The sequence below is a fragment of the Apaloderma vittatum genome, unplaced genomic scaffold, assembly GCF_000703405.1.
Source record: "Apaloderma vittatum isolate BGI_N311 unplaced genomic scaffold, ASM70340v1 scaffold15363, whole genome shotgun sequence".
Classification (NCBI taxonomy): Eukaryota; Metazoa; Chordata; class Aves; order Trogoniformes; family Trogonidae; genus Apaloderma; species Apaloderma vittatum.
The window spans coordinates 4974-27955 of NW_009708823.1; the positions used below are offsets into that span (position 1 = coordinate 4974).

The 22982-nt window shown below is 35.7% G+C and overlaps 1 protein-coding gene across 1 annotated transcript in view; it reads left to right on the forward strand.

Moving 5' to 3' along the window:
• The window catches only part of TTC13 (tetratricopeptide repeat domain 13), a 38272-nt gene that overhangs the window by 2175 nt on the left and 13115 nt on the right, over positions 1 to 22982 (forward strand). Inside the window, exons 2-15 of the mRNA XM_009866703.1 lie at positions 385 to 479; positions 2764 to 2839; positions 4957 to 5027; positions 7269 to 7334; positions 8803 to 8895; positions 10002 to 10118; positions 10973 to 11083; positions 13440 to 13522; positions 16300 to 16441; positions 17590 to 17764; positions 18184 to 18340; positions 19472 to 19602; positions 19926 to 20058; positions 20554 to 20646. Coding sequence (XP_009865005.1) covers positions 385 to 479; positions 2764 to 2839; positions 4957 to 5027; positions 7269 to 7334; positions 8803 to 8895; positions 10002 to 10118; positions 10973 to 11083; positions 13440 to 13522; positions 16300 to 16441; positions 17590 to 17764; positions 18184 to 18340; positions 19472 to 19602; positions 19926 to 20058; positions 20554 to 20646 — 1543 coding nt within the window. The remainder of the gene's footprint in view (positions 1 to 384; positions 480 to 2763; positions 2840 to 4956; positions 5028 to 7268; positions 7335 to 8802; positions 8896 to 10001; positions 10119 to 10972; positions 11084 to 13439; positions 13523 to 16299; positions 16442 to 17589; positions 17765 to 18183; positions 18341 to 19471; positions 19603 to 19925; positions 20059 to 20553; positions 20647 to 22982) is intronic.

Genomic DNA, 22982 nt, shown 5'->3' on the forward strand with positions numbered 1-22982 from the left:
CTCTGTATGGTCCATGCCATTTATTTTCATCTCTGAGTTTGGAATGTTAATTTTGTCTTTAATTTCTTGCTTCTAATTTCCTCCCTTTTTCATTCATTCCCCCCTACCCTTTTTTATCACCTTTTTTTTCCCCTCATATACTTTTAGCCAAAAGTATAAGTAGTATTGATAAAACTAATTCTATAAAAGCAGTCATGTCACCTATTGCTTCCATGGCTGTGTGGTTGTAGTGCTCTGTGCAGAAGGCACTTTCTGAAAGTTCTGTCCTGTGAAGTCCCCAATGAAGAAGCTGTTCTGATGATCATGAGGAAATGTAACATGTGATAGTAGAACATATATGTAACTCTTTGAGTTTCTAAAGCTGTTTTCTCTTTTTTACCCCAGATTCATCATTTTTGCACTTCCATGAATTGGATTGTGACATAGGAGGGTCTTCATCTTGTGAATCTGTGCTTTCTCTGAACACAGAAAAAATTCTGGTATGCTATCAAGAATACATTGTACAAAACAATTTTTCATAGTTTGTTGAAGTTGCAGATAACTTTAGCTGCATAAACAGTTAGAATGAAGTTCAGGCATATAAATACAAATAGAATATTAATACGTAGACATAGGTCCCCAAAAGGCTTAAGTTTGAATTAACTCAAGTTGGTCATGAAAGTATGATTTAGTTGTACTCTATCATGAGTCTCTAGGGCTGTAAGCTGTTTTAACGAGTTGAAGCTGATGTTTCCACTGAAGGTTAACCTTCACCTGAATTAGTCTAACAACTAATTTTTTGTTTTCAGTGGTGCAGGGCCTATGGCTGAAAAATGAAAAGGTGCATTAGTTTTTGCCTAGATGAACTGCCTGGAAAGGTTTACCACAAAATGTGTAGAAGAGTAGGAGTGATAACTTGGAATTGCTGCAGAAATAACGTAGTGCATAGACGATAGAGTTAGAGGCTTCAGACCATATTTCACTAAATGTAATACAGACATGGTATGTGGAAAATATTCTAGCAGAAGAAGAATATCTCTTGGCAGAGAGACTTCAGGAGGATTATCGTGGAATTTGTGTTTTCTTGGAACGCTACTGTTACCCTATTGATCTTGAACAAATACAGTCTTCAGTCTATGTCAGAACACAGGTTTGATGATACTTCTTTGGTCTAGTAGCGTCGCATATATTGAAAATCTTCAAATAATTCCCATCTGAATATGCAAAGAAGCCTTGACAAACTTGTAGAAGTTATTTTCTATGGGGAGCATGAAAACAGTGCTCTGATATGAAGCAACTTCTCCAGAATTTGGCATTTGTAAATAAAACTATTCTACTGCAAATCTACCGGGTCAGTTATTTAACTTGAATATTTTCCTTAGACGTTACTTAATCAGTTATTGGTCGGATCTTCTGTCTAGTATAGTGATACCATCAATTCTTTTTAAGTCAGCAAAGCACATAGAAATTTCCCTGTTAAAAAAAAAGAAGTTTTGAAGAGATCAACAGTTCAATCTATTGTGAGCTGGTGCTGTGATGAAAATTCTTCTCTCATTTCTTGAAGGCAGAATGACTCACAATATTTGCATATAGAGCTGCAGGATGTCTAACCTACAGCTGTATTCAGAATTTGTTGAAGACGTATGAATCTCCTTCTTCCCTCACCTCCCAAAACAAACACTATTCTGTTATTCTTTGATAACAAAAACAGATGACGTAGATGAGGGTGGAGGAAACTGTGTGATACTTCTCTTGCTGAGTATCACATACAGCTATGTAATTCGTAGGGTATTAATGTAATGCCAGATTCTTTTGGTTGTAGCTATTTTCCAGTGCCCAGCGTGGAATCTTGTTATACCTTATCTTTTGTACAAAGACAGAGAGATGTAGGCCTCTTTTTTTTCTTTTTTTTTTTTTTAAATCCACTGAAGAAGAGGTTGTACTTTAGTAAAAATGATTTTATTTTTCCTGATGTTAAGACCATTACAGAAGAATAATGTTTTGTGGATTTAGATATAGAAGATAACTTTCTGAAGTAGGTTTTCTGGAAATTACCTGAAAGCCATTGATGATACAAAAAGATTACTTTTGAAGGTGTGGCTTGGTAGGCTTACAGCTGTCTGTGGAAAATACTTGTGAAAAATATTCACAGAGTATTTCTGTATTTCTGAGGGATTGTCTCTGGCAGCGTTGCTTTCTGTGGATGCCTTATTTGGGGTTACAGAAGGCTTGGGTTAGGCTACAATTGGCTGAACACAGTCTGTAAGTGCTAAAAAGTTACTCTTAAAAGGACGGCCTTTTTACTTCAGCACGGCACTGTTAGGTTAAACTTGTCTTTATTGCTGGAGCGATACTCTTTTCGCTGTTTCATTTTCAGTATTTTAGTCTTCTGTAGTACCCTTCCCTTTGCATGAGACAAAGGAATAACTAATGACATAAAGGGTATCACCTTTCCTATGAAGTAGCATGCGTCTTGGACTTCCAGAACTTCATGTTAAGCACCTGTAATACAGAAACATCAGCCACTGGTAAAGTGCTGGCAAAACTTTAATCTGAAAGGTTTGGTTAGCCTTAGATCACAGAGGATAACAGTAACTCCTCACTGAAGAGCAGTTTTTCTCTCTGTGGAAGTCTAGGAATGAATCTACTTTAAGGTAACTGAAAACAGTCACAGTAGTCTTAATTTCTTGATTTAAGACATTCTCTTAAGGATTTAAGACACATTGTTTTTCTATTAAATTCTTTACTGTTGTTTGCTGAACACTTAAAAAACATGTTTTACAGAGTCAAGCGAAGTTGCTTGCAGAGCAAAAGCGATTTCCATTTGCTACTGATAATGACAACACAAATGAAGAATTGGGTAAGATGCCTTATATAAGGTTTGTGCAGGAGAACTATGTGCTCATTGTTAGCATTGAATGTTTTGAAACAAAACTGATGATTTCCTAGTGATGCATTGATTTTTCAAGTGATCCTAATAAGCCTGAAAATGCAGTGAGTTTTCTCTGGTGATAAAAACAAGTATGTATCTCTTCCTAAAAAATCTTTTCTGCTTTGCTCACTGGGATTCTTCACCATGTCTGCTTGAGCAGGTGTTCAAAAAGCATTTTGCTTAAATCCTGTTAAACTCTTATCAGCTGCTTCCTGCTTCATGTTTTCTGCCATTGATGGCTAAAACTATTCAAACATGCAGTAAATTTTACGAATTGAACATGCTTTCTGTCAGACATAGATCTTGGGTCTGGTTTCCTCTCTCTACAAACATCAATGCTTATAGGCAGCAGGAAGGTCCTTACACAGGCTGCTGCTTGTTGTTTTTTCATAGCATGCTCAGCGCAGAAAGTGGAGGCATTTCAAAGAAAGCAACAGGAAATCCTTTTGCCATAGGCCTTGAGGAATGAGTTGTTCGTGGTGATTCTCTAAACTGGTATCCTCTAGGATAGAGGTATTGTGAGGCAGCAAAGAGATTATTGAGGATGTATGTCAAGGAAGACAGCAGACTGTCTTTTATGTAAGAACAAAGGGAGACTTTACTCAAGTTGTTTAACAAAATTTTTAATGTAATTTCTGCTTTCATGGAGTTTTCCAGGAAAATTTGGAGGCTTAATCTTTTTCATATTCCTAGCATACCTAACTGTGTTCATAGAATCCTGCAGGGAATACCGAATTTCCATCCAGCAGAAAATATTTGATGTTTTTAGCATCTGCTCTGTAGACTTGGAAGACTTGCAAGAAGGTTCCTATCCTAATGTTCAGCCTGTAGACTGGCACTACCTACCCACTTTATTTAAAGTATGTCATGATCTGAGGAGCCTGAATCCTTCCTATTTGTGTGTGTTACTTTTAGCTGTTCTGAGGAAAAATAGCATGAAATATATGGGCTCTGCCTGTATGAAAGATAAGTGTTTGTGTCCTCTTAAAAATAACTTTGTTCTAACTGGTTTATTGGCCTCTGTTTACATTTGAGTAAATAATTAAGCTGATAGATGCCTCTTCCATTCTGTCTGGATGACTGCTAAAACTCATTAGAAGTATGGGGAAAGGTGAATTCCCTCTCTTAGTTCCACACTCAGCCGTTCATGCCAACTGCCTGGGGAAAAGTTGTGCTTTAACTTTCACAGCTCTGATCTGCAAAATACTTAGTTTTTGTGGGCAGCATTGGCAGAACTTAGTCCAAAGTTAAGAACTGTGAGGGATTAAGACATGTGAAATGAAACAGTCTTGAGCAATTCAGCTGTCAGAACTGAACTTCAGTCATGCAAGCAGAGCCACAGCTTTCCAGTCTTGTGAGTTGAGTGTATTTCTACATTTTGTGGAGGTTACAGGAACATGTTTCTAAGACAGTCGTCTGTTTCTTTTTCGAATGCTTGACTTCTACCCCAAAGCCAGGGAGTATGCAAGAACTTTAAAGCTTTTTGTATTTTAACATGGGTAAACATTCTGTAGTTTTTCAGTATCGTTTTTTTGTAGATAATGAAATTACTTTAATTGAGGTTTTTCTAGATAATTCACCTGAAAGAAAAAATTATTGTGAGCTAGTAAAGTTTAGCAAAAAGTGTATAAACAAGTACAATCAGGTGTTCTCTAATGGAATTAGCGAAGTTTTAGCCAGGCTTGCTTATTACCGAGAAAGCATCTAGGGTTACTAAGTGGGATTATGGAATCTTTTCTGGTCCTGAGTACCTTAGAAGCAAACGTGGACCCTTTCATGAACCACTTGTAAAAAGCAAAGGGAAAAAAACCCAAAATAAACCACAACCCCCCAAGCCAGTTCTGGTTAGCACAATATGAATTGAATAATTAACAAATGCTAGGTAACGGTTGAGGGAAAGCATTTTAGTGGCAGTTCAGAAATCATTTGGCTACTTAAATCTTCAGTACAATTATAAGAACTCTAAATATATTTTACAACTTGGTTATATTTAGAAAAAACATATTATTTTTTTTCTGTTTTATTTACCTTTGCCATTTTTTTAGCTATTGCTTACGTGTTGATTGGCAATGGTTTGTACGATGAAGCTATACGACATTTTTCAACAATGCTGCAGGTAAGTTTTCTGTGTGGACCCCTAAAAAAATCACTTTATGAAGTCATCCATTGCAACATATGGCTTTTACTAAAACAAAGATTCAGCTGAGGATTTTAAAATGAGACTAATTATTCTATGAGTGCAATTACTTTTCTTTTCTTTTTTTTTTTCCATCCAAAAATAAGTACACTCTTAAAATCAGATGATTCAGTATCTTGGTTATTTGGATACTTTTCTTATTTGTAGGTATAAACTTTTTATAGCAATTTGACAGGCATCTTCAGAAACCTGTCCTGTGCATAATTGAAGTTCCTTTAATTGCCCTCCTAATGTGTAGATTGATATATTTTAATGTGAATTTTTATTTTGGTGGCAGTTAGGATATTGCCAGGAACATCATAAAAAAATCCTGAGATCACTTATTGCTAGTGGCAAGTTCCACATTGCTTTCATGTTGATAAACGATTTTTGTATACTGGGTTTATCCTTCTTCAGTGGAAAGCATGTGGTGTGTTTGATGTATAAGTAAAACGTAACTAATACTTCAACTTTTTTTTTTTTCCTGGCCAAGATAAAGAATTCAGGATCTTCTTCTATGTAGTAGAAGGTAGCCACCCTTAAAACAAAATGAACCTTAGCAGTTTAAAAGCTTCAGCTAAAGCAGATTTCAAAGTAGTGTATTTTTATGGCTGAGAACCTGGGGCTACCAGAAGTATGGACCTGCTTTGAGATCTAAACTGATCGTAGTACACAAATGCAAGCTCTAAGTAATGCTGCAAATACTAGCATGTATTTTTTTTTAACTCAGATGTCATATGACTTGTACTTATACTGAGTGAAAGTGTAGCAATTTAATGGAATTATTTCAGGGAATTTATCAGATGGCCAGAATAGATTTTGTTGGATTTTTGTTCATTTGTTTTAGGTGTTTAATGATCTCCGTCTTTGATTTGTTTTTCATGTGAGGAATGATTTCTGATTTTTGTTTACCCTAATGAGAAATCCTCCTTCATAAACGACTAGACTCATATAATGTTTCCTACCTTCTCTTTATTAAGAAGGAGACCTAATGTAATTGAAGATAAGCAAGATACAGTGACTGTAGAAAGATTCTGTGAAAAATGTGTGTATAGTAGTAGAGTACCCTTGTAGCACACATCTCAGTTGAAATGAATATTATGCTTATCATGTGCTTGAAGGGTTGTACAGTGCTTTTGATTGTTCACTCTGTCTTCCATAAGGCAATTTTAAATACATATAAAGTGAGTATTAAAATGTCTGCCAGAACAAAACAGCGTTGCTTAACCACTGTATTAAAAGTAGCAAAGTTACCTGAAGTTGATGTTGGCAAGTGTACACTTGGAATGAGCTCAAGTCTGGCAAGTTACCATCACTGGTGTGCCAGGTATCTGTTGGTTTTTTGAATGAAAAAATTAATTTCCTGGCAGTTGTCCCAGTTAAATAAGACCAGGCCTATGATACAAACATTTGTAGCACAGCTGTCTTGGTGGCAGATGTGAAGATGGCATAATTCCTGACTAGTTTTCGGGGAAACTGACTACATAGGCATTGTTGTGCCAAGAAAACCAGTTTTTCTGTTGTAGTTCTTCAAATACGGATGGGAAACCATGGCTGGAGTAAATAACATTGAACGACAGGTAGATTCACTAGCTATGATTTGTTGTCTTAAGTGCCTGAGTTGGAAAGCCACAGACTTCAATCCGATCCAAGGAAGTTTTCAATTTTGTAGAACTATTTTGGCAGAATACCTCTAATTTAATTGCCACTGCAATAAAAATTTCATCAGGACATCAGTTTTTCCTCCTTCCGAATTTTACATTTTAAATTATGAACAAAACAAGATTTGAATGGCTGAATTGTATTCGGTTATTATCACTTTAGTGACGTTAGACAAAAGAAGTCATATAATTACCAATAAAGTTACAAGTAATGACGTTTGAGCAACAGACTGCACTAATGTGTACATACTTTCTGACAGGTCATCTTTGACACTGTAACTGTACTCTGTTTAGCTCATTTTTCAGGCAAATACTTGAGAACAGTTCCAGTAAATTGAATTGGAAGATGCGAGCGTATGGAAGTATGACTGTAACACAATCAGTTTCTTTACCTGACAAAGTTCATGGCATACTAAATATCAGCAAGAAAAATACCTTTTCAAAAAAAATCCAAAAAAACAAAACCACAACAAACCAGAGAACCACAACTGATTATTGTATCCGTTTTTAATCTCAACAGGAAGAACCAGAGCTGGTTAGCGCAATTTATGGACGAGGGATAGCATATGGTAAAAAAGGACTACATGTGAGTAGATAATTGCTTAAATTAGTATCTGACTGAACTCTTTGAATTCAAACTATAAGAAGACCTGTAACAGGAGGATCCAGATTGATTGATAGGTGCCTCCCAGAATCTTTGTACTGTCCTGCTATGATGATGTGTCCATCCCTTGGTAGGTGGTCAGTACCACAGGGGAGTCTAGTGGATCATCCTGCTCAAGCCGTGGGTACATGTGCTTTGTGGGACTGTGACAGTAACGCAGCACGAGGCAAGGTGTGCCCAAGGAGAATGTGAGCAGGGGATAGTAAGGCTGGGAGCCACAGCTGCTTGGAAGACTTGTAACAGTCAGTATCTTGCCTTTGAGAGGCAGGTTTAAGAAGTACCACTGAATTTGTCTCCCCGTCTAGCCATTGGAAATTTGAAAGCCGTTTGGAAACAAAGAGGTCTTTTATTGCAACTCAGAAATGTCATCAGCTCTTGCAATCCAGTAGATGTTATATTGCTTCTTGCTTTCCTGTGCCTCTTTGATACATTTACCACCTTGAATTTGTTAAAAAAAATTCAAAGTTAAACTACTTACAGTTACAGCTGGCTGCTCAAACAATTTCCTGAGCAAAAATAAGTTTAAAAGTAGATTATGGTCCTCGTAGTTGAGTTTGTGGCCTGTTGAATCGCAATTGAATGATTGCTGTAATTGTAGAAGAAAAAGTACCTGAATAGCTCCTTGAAAATTTCCTTTGTGCAGATTATTTAATTCTTTAGAGGTGCTAAGAGATGCTTCAAGTCCCTCATATTTGCATGTTTTTAACACTAGCTTGCATTTGTGTTCTCAGTTTAGCTAGATGTTGAGACAGCTTCACTTCATAAAAGTTTCTGTGAGCACTGCTTTCAAGGCACAAAGATGATGTTAAACACATGCAAAATTACTCTGCCTTGCAAAAGAAGATCAATGAAATATAATACAGAACTTGCTATGTAACCAGTTTGTCTTCCCCTCCAATCAAGTGCTTCTGTCCTACAGTTTATCGGCGGCATTAGAAAAGTTCAGGTGGGCAAGATGCTGAGGGCATCAATCTATTCACCAGTTCTAGTTGGATTAGGCTACAGTCAGTACTGATGAAAACACTCGTGGGTGAGAATATACATGTGTTGGAGTTCATGTGAGAGCTTGAGCCAGCTTTGCTGCCAAGAAAGATGCCTACAGAGCCATAAATCTAAAGTCTATTTATAGTTCTGTTAATAAATTTTTAGAGGTACAGCACAATGATGATGTGTAGGAGCAAAGTTTATTTTTCTTGTTTATAGCAGATAGGTGGGGATTTTTTCCACCTATTTTTAGAGTACTGCATCTTATTAGCAAAGATGTGAAGGGCTTTTAGTGTGAATTGATACACTTTCAGAAACCTCATCAATCTAGTTGTCCTTCAGTCTTCAGAGTATATTACTCTAAGTATGCACAGTTGTTTATCTTGCTTATTTTTCTCCTTTTCAGGATATGAAAAATGCTGAACTTGCTCTGTTTGAGCTCAGTAGGGTGATTAGTCTAGAACCAGATCACCCTGAAGTGTTTGAGCAGCGCGCAGAAGTGAGCATTTTTTTGTCTTTTCAGGTTTTTGGAAAAGTCAAAATGATACAGTGCTTTCAAGTATTTCTTGACTGATTTAATGACTAAAGCTCTTATCTGTGTTTTTCTGTGACTGTTTCTCCTTCCTTTTAAACTATACATATTTGCTTTCAAACAGTGTAATTTTTGGAAAGTTTATTTTTGAAATGAAACATACACCATGTGGAGTTACTATAGCCAGTAGAATAGAATATATAATGTCTAAATGTTTATTTTTTTGACATACTATATAGCAAGATACATGTTTTAGTGGTTTTTTTTAATATAATGAATCAAAATATCACTTGAACCTTACTGTTTGATTTTAGTGTCATCTTACTAAATTTGTTGTTAGTACTAGCTGTTAAAATGCCAAACTTGTAAAAAATGAGTTTTCAGTCAAATATTTTGATGTTGTTTTTGTGCATGTAAGTTAAATATCATTAAGATACACAGATATTTTTGATTTTTAAAATCATGTTTTGTCTTGTCAATTAAATTACAAAAAATGGATTTCAAGAAGCGGCTTTATAGACAAACCAAAAGCATAAATATTTATTAGCATACCGTATAATGATAAATGCCATAATATGAAATTGTAATTAACAATTTTCATGTTTGCAATGATTTGTTAATACATTTGTTAATCATATTGATCTAAAACCTGAAAGGCTTTCAAATAATTGGAAAAGTAGACCATTTTCAATTGGGGGAATATTTTTTGTCAAAATGAAAAGGTTCCTGAGAGTACTTTAATTACATTTTCAGCTGAATGTTTTGACATAATTTGAAATAGAGTATCTGGCTTTGGCTGACTTTGTTTTATTTATACTACTAGGTTTCCACAAATGTTATTGGTGATGTTCATGTGCAACAAAATGTTTTTGGAGAAGAGTGCTGTCAGGTTTTTTCTTTGATAAGGGTTTCAAAGAAATAAGTACTGGAGTTTGTAGTAGAATTTTCCAGCCTGTTCTAGCAAACACAGTTATTCAGCTACATTTGAACACAAAAAAGAATAGTTTGCATATTTCTAAAACAAATCTATTCACCTGTTTGCTGTAAACTGTGCTTTTGATTTATACCTTTAGATATTGTCCCCACTAGGACGAATCAGTGAAGCATTATCTGACCTCACCAAAGCTATTCAGCTACAACCATCAGCACGGCTGTACAGGCACAGAGGTACCCTTTACTTCATATCTGAGGTTAGTGGCTTTTGGGAATTCTGTTTGGTTTCGGTTGGGTGGATGTTGTTGATTATTTTGTTGTTATTGTTATGGCAGCTCTTAGCTTTGTTCAAGAGTTTCTTTCATATTTAAAATAAAAAAACCCAGACAAACAAATTAACATCAAAAGCCGTGATTTTCCTGTAGCTGACTTTCTGACAGTTCCGGAGATATTGACTTCAAGTGTTTCATCTGCATATCTATTTATTGCAGAGAACCAGAAAGCGAGTACCTTGCATGCCTATTTTGGATTTTCTGTGTTTCGGGAGTAGGATATGGGTAAAGAATTTGACTTGATTTGCAACCTGCAGCTACGTTTAAGTAGTTATTGTTAAATACCAGCCTAAAAAGGAAAACAGTTAAGACCAAGGCAGTAGCTGCCATATATGCATAAAAGTAAAATCCCACCACACAATGAACAAACAAACAATCCTACAAAAATTGTAACATCCTGGTTTGCTGCGTAATCTCTGTGTTGTTCTTGTGCTTTAATATAAGACAAGTAACTTTATCGTCAAAGATTCAAAGATTGTGTGAATACTAAATAGCTGATTTCCCACTTTATTCTTCTGACTTCACTGTGTTCCCAGGTATTTTTCCACTTACTTTACTACTTTTTTTATATAGCACTTGCTGTACAAGTTGAAAGTGTATTGTGCATTCCTTGTTCTTTGATGTTTTCACTGGCAGTTAACAATCATTGCTGCTTAGCCCTGAGGCTGTCTTCATACATGAAACAAAATTATGTGGCTTACTTCTATGAAAACAGAAGTATGTATTCCTCTTTATTTGTATGGTGTTTCCTCTGCTGTCTAAAATCTGCTTTATCACAGGATTATGCAACAGCCCATGAAGATTTTCAGCACTCATTGGAACTGAACAAAAATCAGCCTATAGCTATGCTTTATAAAGGCTTAACCTTTTTTCACAGAGGACTTTTGAAGGTAAGGCTGTGTTAGATAACAGTTCATGTAGAACAATACCATCTGTTTGAAGTTACTTCTGTATAAGAGAAATATCATAGATGTTGATACACATATTTTCTCTCATGCAAGAAAAAATTTTATTTTGCTTGCACTCTTTTGCCTTAAAAAAGGTGCCACTGCTGACTGTAATAGTTCATGGTATGACATGGAAATACTGCTGGTCTTGCTCGATCTTGGTAAATCAGTGATAACTCAGTTTTGGAGTGCTTTGAAAGATGTTTGGTTTTGGCACCTCTGCTGATATCTGTATGGTTATATTCAAAATTTCCTCCCATGAAATGGAGAATCCCTAGACTTTGTGAAGGAGAGAGTGAAAAAGAAGAAACCAATTTTAAATTCTTCCTTGAACGAGCTAGAAGGTAATCGAGGAAACTGCTGATAGAGAGCCCTGCTTCTCTGCATGTGTATTTTGGTTGTACGTTGATTGTGAAATTCTCACATCTAAATGGAGGCAACATAGTTTCTGCCTCAGACTCTAAAATCAGAGAAGTAAGTTCTTCCCATGCTCTTTTTTAATGTTTCACCATTTTCTGACTTTTTTCCTCTAGTTTAGGGGCAGTAATACAGCACCTGTTTCTTGTTTGTAGACTGCTGCAGTTTGTTTGAGGGGAGAATAATTAGAAAAGTTTTCAAACTGAGGATTTCAGACAAAAGTGAGGTTGCAGCTGTGTGATTCCTAAATGCTATTAAAGTGGAAGCTCTTTTTTTTAACCTCTACTAACAGCTTGGGATTCATTCAGGATTGTGTGAAGAAATCCTGATGGAACCTGGCGACCAACCAGGACTCCTGAATTTAAGCCCGGTATCTTTCATAGGCAATCGTTACTTTTTTTTTTTTAAGCAAACAGGCTACTTCTCTATTTTCTTAACACTCAGGCCAGTATTTTTTTTCCACACTCTCAAGTGTATTCTGTGAGAACTTCAGGCTGTCATTGAACTTACTGTCTGTACCTTACTGCAGTCAGTTACTTGCAAATAATAGCCTGATGGAATTTCTGATTGTTTTTTGTGTAGGCAGCAGAAAGACCAGAAAGTGATGGTGGAAATATAACTGACAAGGATAAATAATGTCTCAATTTGCAGAACAGAAGCAATGTTTTCTGCTTTTTAATATGCAGATCAACACATTTCTCTGCCACCACCTCCTTTCCCCCAGTTTCTTTTCTCAAAGGAAGTGTCTTACCCTCTGGTATTCAGGATCTGAGAGACTGTGACTGAGTGGCCTTTCACCCCCAGGTGTACCTTAGCTTTCAGTCAGGTTCAGGCTGCCTCTTGAAGGAAGTCTGTACATGTTTACTAGGATTACTGAAAACTAAGATTTGGGGTGAGGGTGGCAGTGTTCATTTTTGATGGAAAGAGATAGTTGCTTTTGGATCATTGCTTTTGGGAGTTTTCTTCTTGGTTTTAAAACTTACCTAGGGAACATGAACCTGTCACTAATGATAGGTGATTATCTTATGTTTTTGTTCAATAGCTGTTTCTGTGCATGTTGTAGTGCTCAGAATGTATTTGATGGTTTTTCTGAAGAAGATCTTTAAATTGACTAAAGATATGAATGACACTTCCCTTAATTTCTTGCACTATAGACTTCAAGATACTTTTCAGACTTTCCTTCATGATAAAAAGCAGTTGATTATTCCGTCCTTAATTCTAAGCATCTGCCAATTTATACAGCCAGTCCAGTTAAAAAAACCCACTTCTGTTCTTAAATCCTTTGAAGAAGATTTGTTTGAATATATGCATATAATTATTTTTAGCTATTTTGTTTTCTTTACATTTTATTCCTCATAGTAGCAGTACATGTTATTGTGTGAAGGTGATCACTTATTCTGTAATCCTTCAAGAGAATGTTTGCCAACCATGCAGCTAACAACTAATATAGAACACAATAAAATAATGAATGGCACAGTACAGATTTGAAGGAGTCTTTTGGACTGCAAAAATTGAGGTGTGTTATGAGTGAAGAAGGAAGACTGCATGGGGAAACTGCTTTCCTGTAGCCACCACACAGAACTTTGAAAGCAAACTGAAGGGATTTCATCTCTGAATTCTATTAAAATGCTAAAAGAATCTCTCATTCTATAGTATGTTAGACAAAGGAATTCCAGCTAAATCTGTCATTACTGTAAAGAGTATTGCTGTATTTTGTTTGTTATGATTATTACTCTACAGATTTTGTAATAATTCATGCCTTGTTTGTTCCTTCCAAAGATTTGGATGAATAATTGTAAATCCATGGCTAGTAACTACTGAGGATGCTAAAATTAAACAAAAGCAATAAGCAACAAATTTTTCTCTTGATGTTTTTCTGTAGGAAGCCATTGAATCATTCAAAGAAGCTCTGAAGCAGAAAGCAGACTTCATAGATGCATATAAAAGTCTGGGACAAGCCTACAGGTAGTTGCATTCAGAAATAGTTTTAAAGTCAGTTTTCTATCTGATTGTGTTATTTAAAATGCACTCTTTAATTTCTACATTTGTTACAAAACTGTGCCAAATCATATGTGTGCTTGGTCGCTCCTACAGCCAGTATGGCTGTGTCAGTGTATGTTCAATATAAATGATTTCTAGGTTTGCACTGTATTTTTAAGTCCATCTCCAGTAACTCTTTAGAGTCTTCTGGAGTCAAAGGTTAGGTAAATAGTAGTTTTCCCTAAGATGTGCTCTAGATATGCTAAATGATGTTTAAATGATGGAAATGTTTAATACCAATTGTTGATTAATATGAGCACTAGTTGTCATCTGAGATTATTGTGCTACTTAAATTTATAGAAAAACATTGAATAATGTTTACCATTTTATAGAACTCCTAGATCCTGTATCAGTTAATCTCTCACTGAATAGATTTACAGTTCTGAGAATTTAGCTAGTTTCCTGTTTAGAATATTTTTAATAGTTTCTTACCTATTAATAAAATAATTTTAAAAAAATCTCTATTTAGTAAGTTAACTTGTCACTTTTTTCCTTTTCTTAATTTACATGCAAGATAAAACTTCCATTTATAGTTGAATAAAAAGTATTGTTTTAAAGGTGGTCTACAGATAATCACTAGAGGCAGAAAGTACATGTAGCTTGTATATCCCAAGATATGTATGTAACATAGTCAGCAACTGAATATATCTACCCATTGTAGTTCTTTTCCCAACCTGCTGTGTCTCATCAGCTTTATATTTCCTATTTTACGTTCTTGATTTTTGGAAAGCACTGATTTACAGCATAGATGCTGCTGCAGCATAAATGGCCTTTGTGTAGCACAGGTTAAGTTGGGGTGGTGTGCAGGCATTGCATGATCATGTGCTCTTTTTCTTCAGCCTTTGTGCTTCCTTCAGTCCCCAGAACATGCAATATTCACTGAAGGCAGTGTCAATTAAGTATTTTTTTTGTTATTACTCTGTGGACTCGTGCCGTAGTTACAACAATATCTAAATTCAGAAGTTGATGTAGGATCACTAATTTCCTTGAGTTTTTCTGTGATGTGTTATTGTGGTGTGTAGGTACTTTCAAGGTGCTAAATTACTGGAAGATGAGCAGTTGCCTCCTTATATTTCCAACAAATGCTTTAACTTTTTTGATTTGTATTTGGATGTAGGACTCTATCTCTAGTTGTTCATCTTTTCTATCCTGCGGTCAAGTTTTATTCTGAAGGAGAGAGAAAAAGAAACACTGTTGTTGTTTTATAAAGCAAAAGTCATTTAACCAGAGTGTTTTGAGCAATCTAGTCTAGTTAAAGATGTCCCTGCTTGCTGCAGAGGGATTGGACTAGATACCTTCAAAGGTCTGTTCTAACTCAAAACATTGTGTGATTCTGTGACTCCTCATCAACTTAAATTTGCGGCTTTTATTCCGTCTCACTGTCCCACACCTACGGAAGTTCTCTGTTCCTCAGGAAATAATAGGGGAAGGAATGCAAAGAGATCTACCTCTTTCTCCTCTGCCTTTTTTCTTTTCTTTTCTTTTTTACTTTTTAAGGAACTTAATGTGCAAAGGACTATTACTGTTGGCTCTTTTAAACGCTCAGCAGTTAGGGGTGGCCAGAAGCTGAATAGAGCATTGCTTAATAACTGAGGCCAGGGTAACTAGTGATGTGGTATTTTTGAATTACACTCCCATGAACATGCAAGTCTTAAAAGTGGCAGAAATAATAATCTCATTTCTCTAGGGCGCTTTTAACTTCAGCTGTCAAACTCTTCTTTCTCACTAAAATTTTGTATTTTAAATTCACACTTGCTTTCTTCTGCATCAAATAAGTTTCAAATACAGTGCTTAAAAATAATTTTTAGAGAATTCTTTTCATGGTGGAAGTAGACAATTCTGATTTGTCCTTCTGTACAACCCGTTATAGCATTTTGCCTATTAATTTCTACTTCAAAACTAGCAACTTCGATGTTCATGCATTTATTTGAAACTAAAGAGCTGTGGTTAATCGCCATTCTGTTAAAAAAATCCTTTTGGCAAATATATTTAGAACTAGTAAATCTTGTTTGTTTTTTCTAGCATTGCTCTTGTTTGGATTAATTTCATCTAACATAATTTTATGTGGAAGGAATGTAATGATCTCAAACTTAAAAAAATCAGTGTAATGGATAAAAAAATGGAAGAAAAATTAAATTGTGTACTATTTCTGTTTTAATTTTTTATAGTAGTTTCCCTGTGACTATTTTTAATAAAAGCTGTCTTGCATATGGACTAATTCCAGTAAAGACATTTTTATTTATTTTCAGCTTTCGAACATCACATGTTTTCTTATTATTCAGCATTTAAGTACTTAGTACGTTCTTAAAACCATGTATTTATTTAGAAGGTAAAAAGACTTGTCATAGATAGTGTTTTCCAAGAATGCTTTCTGGGGAAGTTTTGTTTCTATAAGTTTCTGAAGAAATACCATGTTTATGATTTACATCCACTGAGGATTTTGAAGATTTGTGTTCTCATGGGCTTGTGCTTTGGAGTGCACGTTTCTGGGACTGCAAAACTCTGTGCAGCCGTTCTCTTAGTACCACTGAAGAAGAACAGTTGCAGAATTACTACTGTTGTTAAAGAAATTTTCCATTAGTACTGTGTTCCTCTTCTCTGATAACCCCTTTGGATGTGTTAAAACAACTTTTAACAAGTAATTCTTGTTTGTCACTGTTGCCTTCTATATTCTGCTCTTTCCACTTTCTGAAATCGCCTAGAGAACTTGGCAACTTCGATGCTGCTACTGAGAGCTTCCAGAAGGCTTTGCTGCTAAATCAAAATCATGTTCAGACGTTACAGCTCAGGGGAATGATGCTTTATCATCATGGTAGCTTAGATGAAGCACTAAAGAATTTTAAGGTAAGCAGGCACAAAGTAAATACAAAATTACAGTGTTTTAACAAGGACTGGTATTCAAAAAGTGCAACAAAATGGACAAACGTCGAAGCTTTTCATTCCAAATGTGTAAGTGAATTTGAACTAAAATGATTTTTTTGTGAATTCTATTTTAAAAGATATAAAAAACCTTACAGGTTTTAATTAAAAATGGAGTTTTTCTGGAACGAGGATCTGGTTGAAATGTTTTACCTGGTTTTTGTTGTGTTTTTTTTGTAATCTGGCAATTATGTTCTTGCTAACATTTTAGCTTGGGTTGAGACCTAAAGTTTTTTCATATCTGATGGCAAAAGGAGTGTAATCTTCTTTGTAACTTTAAGCTTAAATTAAACATGCAAATCTCCAATATTCGTCTAGCTTTTTGAGATATTTTCTTTGTTTTGAAAAGCACAGAATATGTTGTGATTTATTTAGCTTATAAAAACATGCATGTTTCCATAGTTAAACAAAACCTTGCCCCTCTCCATTTGTGTTAAATAATGGGCTCATTTTGTAGACAGAAAATAAAGGCCTATGTTAATTGTATGTCTGTATCGTTAAAATGAAGAATGCAGTTAAGACGTGGAAACAATTACACCTCTTTCTGAATGAGTATCTGCTTATCCCAAGGAGAACACTTTCTATGCATTATTACATGTTCAACTTCTATAATACAATTTGTAGATACTGATGTAATTGAAAATATACTTCAATGCATGATCTAGTAAAGATATGGATGGAAGAATGGCATGATATATATGCCAAAAATTACTTGTTACTAATGTTGTCAAGAGTATGTTTTGTCTAATTACATTCAACTTACGTTGAAGCCTCTGTAGTGCTAGTATTGTTGGAGCAAATATGATCTATTGTTGTAATAAAGTGTGAGCAAAAGCATATTTGCACTGGCAATTCCTTTTTTTTTTCTTTTGATGAAACTGGAAATAAGGGTTTTTTTAACATTTGCTAGCAATTTCAGTGCTCAGCATCATTTCTAAGAAAATTGCGATGGAAGTGGTTCTTAATAATCAGTAGATATTTTCATGCAGTCTTCTGACCAAACAGAGTAGTTAATTTGAAAATACTCATTATTTCTCTTGATTTATGGGTGCTTTGTCCCTTTAATCTCCTAGAGATGCCTGCAGCTAGAACCATACAATGAGGTATGCCAGTACATGAAAGGTCTCAGCCATGTTGCAATGGGACAGTTTTATGAAGGCATAAAAGCTCAGACTAAAGTGATGTTAAATGATCCACTGCCGGGTCAGAAGGCCAGCCCCGAGTATCTGAAAGTGAAATACCTCCGAGGTAAGTTGGAATTGTTTTTCTTTTTTTAAAAAAAATTTTTCTTAAATCCTTCGAGAACCCAAAAAGTGCAAGCATCCTCTTAGTTATGGCCATTTTAAAGAAACTGTCATATGTTCTCATGAACAGAGTTGAGTATGTCTGTTTAGAAATATACACTGATGCTTATTTCTTCATACAATTAACAACTAGGGCCACAAAAGAAATATATATTTTGTACGATGGTAAAGAGTACTCAATTGAAATAGAGTTATTTCTGTCTTGGAAATTAGCTAATAGCAAAATTAAATTATCTAAGAGTAATGACTTATTAAAGCCATATTGGATAACCGACAAGCATAGAATCTGGGTTTTGTTTTTATGTAATTACATAAATGGGCTGATTATGCAAATGATATTTAATTTTATTTCTTTTCCTCCAGAGTATTCTAGATACTTGCATGCTCATTTGGATACCCCTCTTACAGAGTATAATATTGATATTGATCTTCCTGGAAATTTCAAGGACCACTGGGCCAAAAATCTTCCTTTTCTTATAGAAAATTATGAAGAACAGCCAGGCTTACAGCCACATATAAAGTGAGCAATTTTTTTAAAATCTTACTCCAAAAGTATTTTTTCAGGTGTGTTTTCTTTTCTTTTTAAAAAAACTTTCTTCTGAGGCATTATAACAGCATAAATGTTTAATACTATATGGAAGTGAATTCCACTGAATGTATAAATTCTTCTCAAAATCATAGAGATTGGACTCGGTTTAGCTCATTAAAGAGTGACTAAACTTAGAAGAGTATTCTTCACTTCTGTCTTCGCATCATCAATAACATTCCCATAATGTTTCATATTCTATAGCCTTACTAATTAACTATTCTATGTCTTTTTTTCTTGCAATTAATGTTAAGGAGTTGATACGTTTGGGATGCTCAATGTAACATTATGGAGCATCCTTACTACAGTTTCTCAATGTGTGTTTTTATTTTTCTTATAGCTGTAATTCCCTAGATACTTAATAGATTATTTTTTTTTAACGACAGCTGGATTTCACTGGGAAAAAGTATTCTCTGGAGTAATTTAGATAACCATTATTTCAGGAGGTGGATGATTTCAGTCAACAAAGCAGGGGATTTATTAGAATAGTCTTCAAAAATGTGTAGCTAAAGGAAAGAGAATTTTTTCCTGTTGCAAACTGATTTCTAGATATATTTTCATATATTCACTTTGTCTATATAAAAAAATTGCTGAGTTAAAAATTTATGGCTTTTTTGTGTATGGAATAAAATCTTCCTTTTTAGCATAAGAAGCTTTTAAAGGATTACAGGAGAGGCTGGGAATAAGGCTTCCAGTTTCTGTGCATGTAGTTTTCTTATTTAGTGTTAATGTTGCTCAGAGTGAGTATAACACTGAAAGATAATGTATTACCTGTGAACTTTATTTAGGTTACTTATTATGAGCAAGTCTGAAGGTCAAATGCTGGCTGTGATGGTACTAAGATCTGCCACTGAGTTCAGCAGAGCCAGGATGATTTGAGTTACTGAGTATAACTGCCGTGTAGTGTGTGTGTTCAGTGGTGCGGGAGGAGGAATGAGTGTTCTTCATGCTGCTTTTAAGTATTTCTCACACTCCATTGATTATCAGACAAACAAATCGGTATTTTACAACTTTCAGGACTTTTGTTGCCAAGTTGTCTGATGCACCTTTTTTTTCCTCTTTAAGAGATGTGTTATTTCAGAATTTTGAAAGCTATAAGCCTGATGTGCAACAACTCGTATGTGTAGCTGACCATCTGGGTTCCATGATGCAGTATGAGACACCAGGATTTCTTCCAAACAAAAGAATACATAGAGGTAAACTGAAAATGCTCTGGAAATTTTAGTGGAAAAAGAAATAAAAATCCATGTGGTGATAATTTAATGCTGTACCTTTGCTATCTGCAAATTAGTTTTATGCTCTGTTACTGACAAAACAGACAAAAAGTTTAAAATAATCATGTCAGCCTTTTCTTGACCTGGCTGGGGACTGGAAGTCACGATCACCCAAATTTTATTGACATTAGCAATTCTTTTCCTATAAATACATCACTTTCCTGCTTCAGTTTTCCTGTTTGTTTTAAAAAAAAAAGTGTTTGACTCTAATTAGTTTTCTGTTTCTATTTGTTCCCCACCCCCAGCAATGGGACTGGCCACTCTGGAGGTAATGCAGGCTGTGCAGAGGACTTGGGCAAACTCAAAAGTTCGGATGAATGGGAAAACCAGGCTGATGCAGTGGAGAGATATGTTTGATATTGCTGTGAAGTGGCGAAGGTAATGGTAGAAGAAGAGAAAGAGAGCAAGCCTTATCTTGGAGTGCTTCAGTTAGCCAAAAGGCTGAAGTCACAGAGGAGAAAATGAATGCTTGCTACCACTCTGTAACTGAAAAGTGTTCTGATACAAGCAGGATAGTTCAGATACAAGTAGTGCACTTCTGAAAATACTCCATTTCTCTTTCTCTTTTTTAAAAGAGGGAAAGAATTGGGAATAGCATTTTCTGGCTGAGGCAACGCTATGAAAGACCGTAGGATACATTGCAGCTTAGACTAACAAAAAACTAATGGTTTCCAATTCCAGCGACATAAAATGCTTACGAGTTGTTTTTTTAATTAAGAAAATCATACATGCGTTTCAATCCAAAAGTTTGGGGTTTTATGATCTCTTCTGGATTCTAGCTTTTGCCTAAAATTCTGTGTGTGAACAAAGCTTGATTAAAAATGATACATGTAGTGATATGTGTGCCAACATTAATGTCCTTTGCCTCTGCAGGATAGCTGACCCTGACCAGCCTGTGCTTTGGTTGGACCAAATGCCTGCCCGAAGCCTTAGCAGAGGTTTCAATAATCACATTAACTTAATCAGGTATGAGAGTTTTACCAAACATCCTTCTTGCACGCACTACAGGATTGTACCAAAACATATGAGCTATTTATGAAACGCCTTGTTACAGTATTGAGTGTGTATGTGCTTATTGTTTTGCTTTAATATTTATTTTATATTTTCTAATGGAACATTTGGATTTTGTGCATCTCAGATTTTTCCTCATGCCATTTCCTCCTTTTCCTTGATTTCAGTTGTACAACTGAGTTATAGCAAGACCTAAGATCCAGAAGATGCATATTTTACGTGCCATTTTTCATTCCCAAATAAGCTAATTTTTACATTTAAGGTAAAGTTCGTCACAGCTATAGTTTTTGCAAATACTGCTTCTCAGAGACAATGGCAGCAGTAATGAAACAATGCTGTTGATTAGCTTAAATACCAATCTACAATAGAGAGGAAAAACATAGTTCTTTTAGGCCAAAGTAAAGCAAAAATGACAGAATAAGTAGCCTGTGAAAGGTTGCACTTTCAAACAAAGGTAAAATTTAAAAGATTCAACCGCTGTTGTACGTTCCATCTTCTCCCATGCTGCAAGACTTGGTATTGTAGTTGTGGCGTTGCCACATCCATGATGTGGTAAAATCTGAGAGACTCAATGTGGCGACATCACTGTCAATCACAGGAGAAGACTGTGTTTGTGTAAGTAAATCTGTAGCCAGGTTTCATCATCCTTTCTTTTTTTTTTTTTCCCCCCTCCCTTATGGGAAGTACTGAATCTTTGATCTGTCATTCTGCTTTTATATCTATTTCTTTTTTTTAAGAAGACGTGTGGAAAAAGGGATAAGGGAAGCAAAGCCTTCTCAGGAGTTATTTCAGGTGGAGGAAAACAGTGATATACTAATGTTCACATACGGAGGCTAATGAGAATTTACCCCTGGCTCTTCCTTCCACTCCATGGAATGGACCTTAGCAGCCTCTGCTTTACTTTAGGGAGTGGATACAATGTAGTGTCAAACTCCAGTGCAGATCAGCAGTTACTTTGCTGGATGCTCAGGGACAACTACCTGGAAGGAGGTTTTAACGGACGGGGGTTGGTCTGTTCTCCCTAGTGGTGACTGATGGGATCAGGGGAAACAGCCTTAAGTTGCGCCAGAGGAGGTGCAGGTTGGGTATTAGGAGAATTTCTTTACTGAAAGCATTGTCAGGCATTGGAACAGGCTGCCCAGGGAGGTGTTTGAGTTACCATCCCTGGGGATGTTTAAGAGACGAGTAGATGTTGTGCTGAGGGATATGATTCAGTAGTGTTGATAGGGCTAGAATAAAGGTTGGACTCAATCTTGAAGGTCTCTTCCAACTGAAACTGTTCTATGATTCTATAGTTTAGTGGTGGACCTGGCAGTCCTCAGTTAACAGTTGGACTCGATCATCTTAAAGGTCTCTGCCAACCTAAATGTTTCTGTTGTTCTTTGTGCCGTTTCTTGAACAGACTTATGCTTAGGCTTCTGTCTTCCCTCAGGCCAAGCGTTACAATCTCTGTCCGTCTTTGCGCTTGCTGCGTTTCTTGCTTCTCACACATGTGATGCAGCAGAAACCATAACCATCTGTACTTTGAAACAAGGATGCATTCCATACTTCATCTGCTTCATTCTGGTTTTATTTTAAATGAGAGAGTAAACGCTGAATTTCTAGGTGATCTGTGCTGGCAGAAGGGCATTCAAACAGATGATTACTATGCTGAAAATAACATGGAACATTTAATCTGGGGAAATGTGTCCCTGTACAGGATCTCTGTGTCAGCGGCTCTGTTTTTCACTGACTGAAGTACTTTACTTGTTTTCCTTCCGTCAGAAAATGCTGGCAAAGGTCATGATTTACTGTTGCAGCTGTTTTGGTGATTTCATAGCAATCTGAAATAAACTTCATGAACATTTAGAATGCTAGACTCACAGTAACTAATTCTTATATTTGGTTTTGGTTTAGCCTTGACTTTTGGGGATCTTATCAGTGTTTTGATTGTACTTTTTTGGATAGCTAGGTAATGGTTCTCTGAAAGTTGCTGGTTTGGCACTTTTTTGGAAGGCGCAATAGATTTCAAACAGCCTAAATATTCTGCTTTAGGGCTTGATCACACTTCGCTACTGAATGGTGATTGCATCTTTTTTGATTCTGAAAACTCCTACAATAGCAGTTGTGTGTTCCTTTGTAATTCGCAACATCCGATCACACTGAGCTCAAACTGTCTCTAGATTTTGTTTGGTCTAAGTTGTACACCAGGAACTTCTGTGTGCACAAATATTTGGATTAGAGTCTGTTGACATATAACCTTTTTCTTTACTCAGAATTCTTTTCATTTATTGTTCAGTGATTCCTGTCAA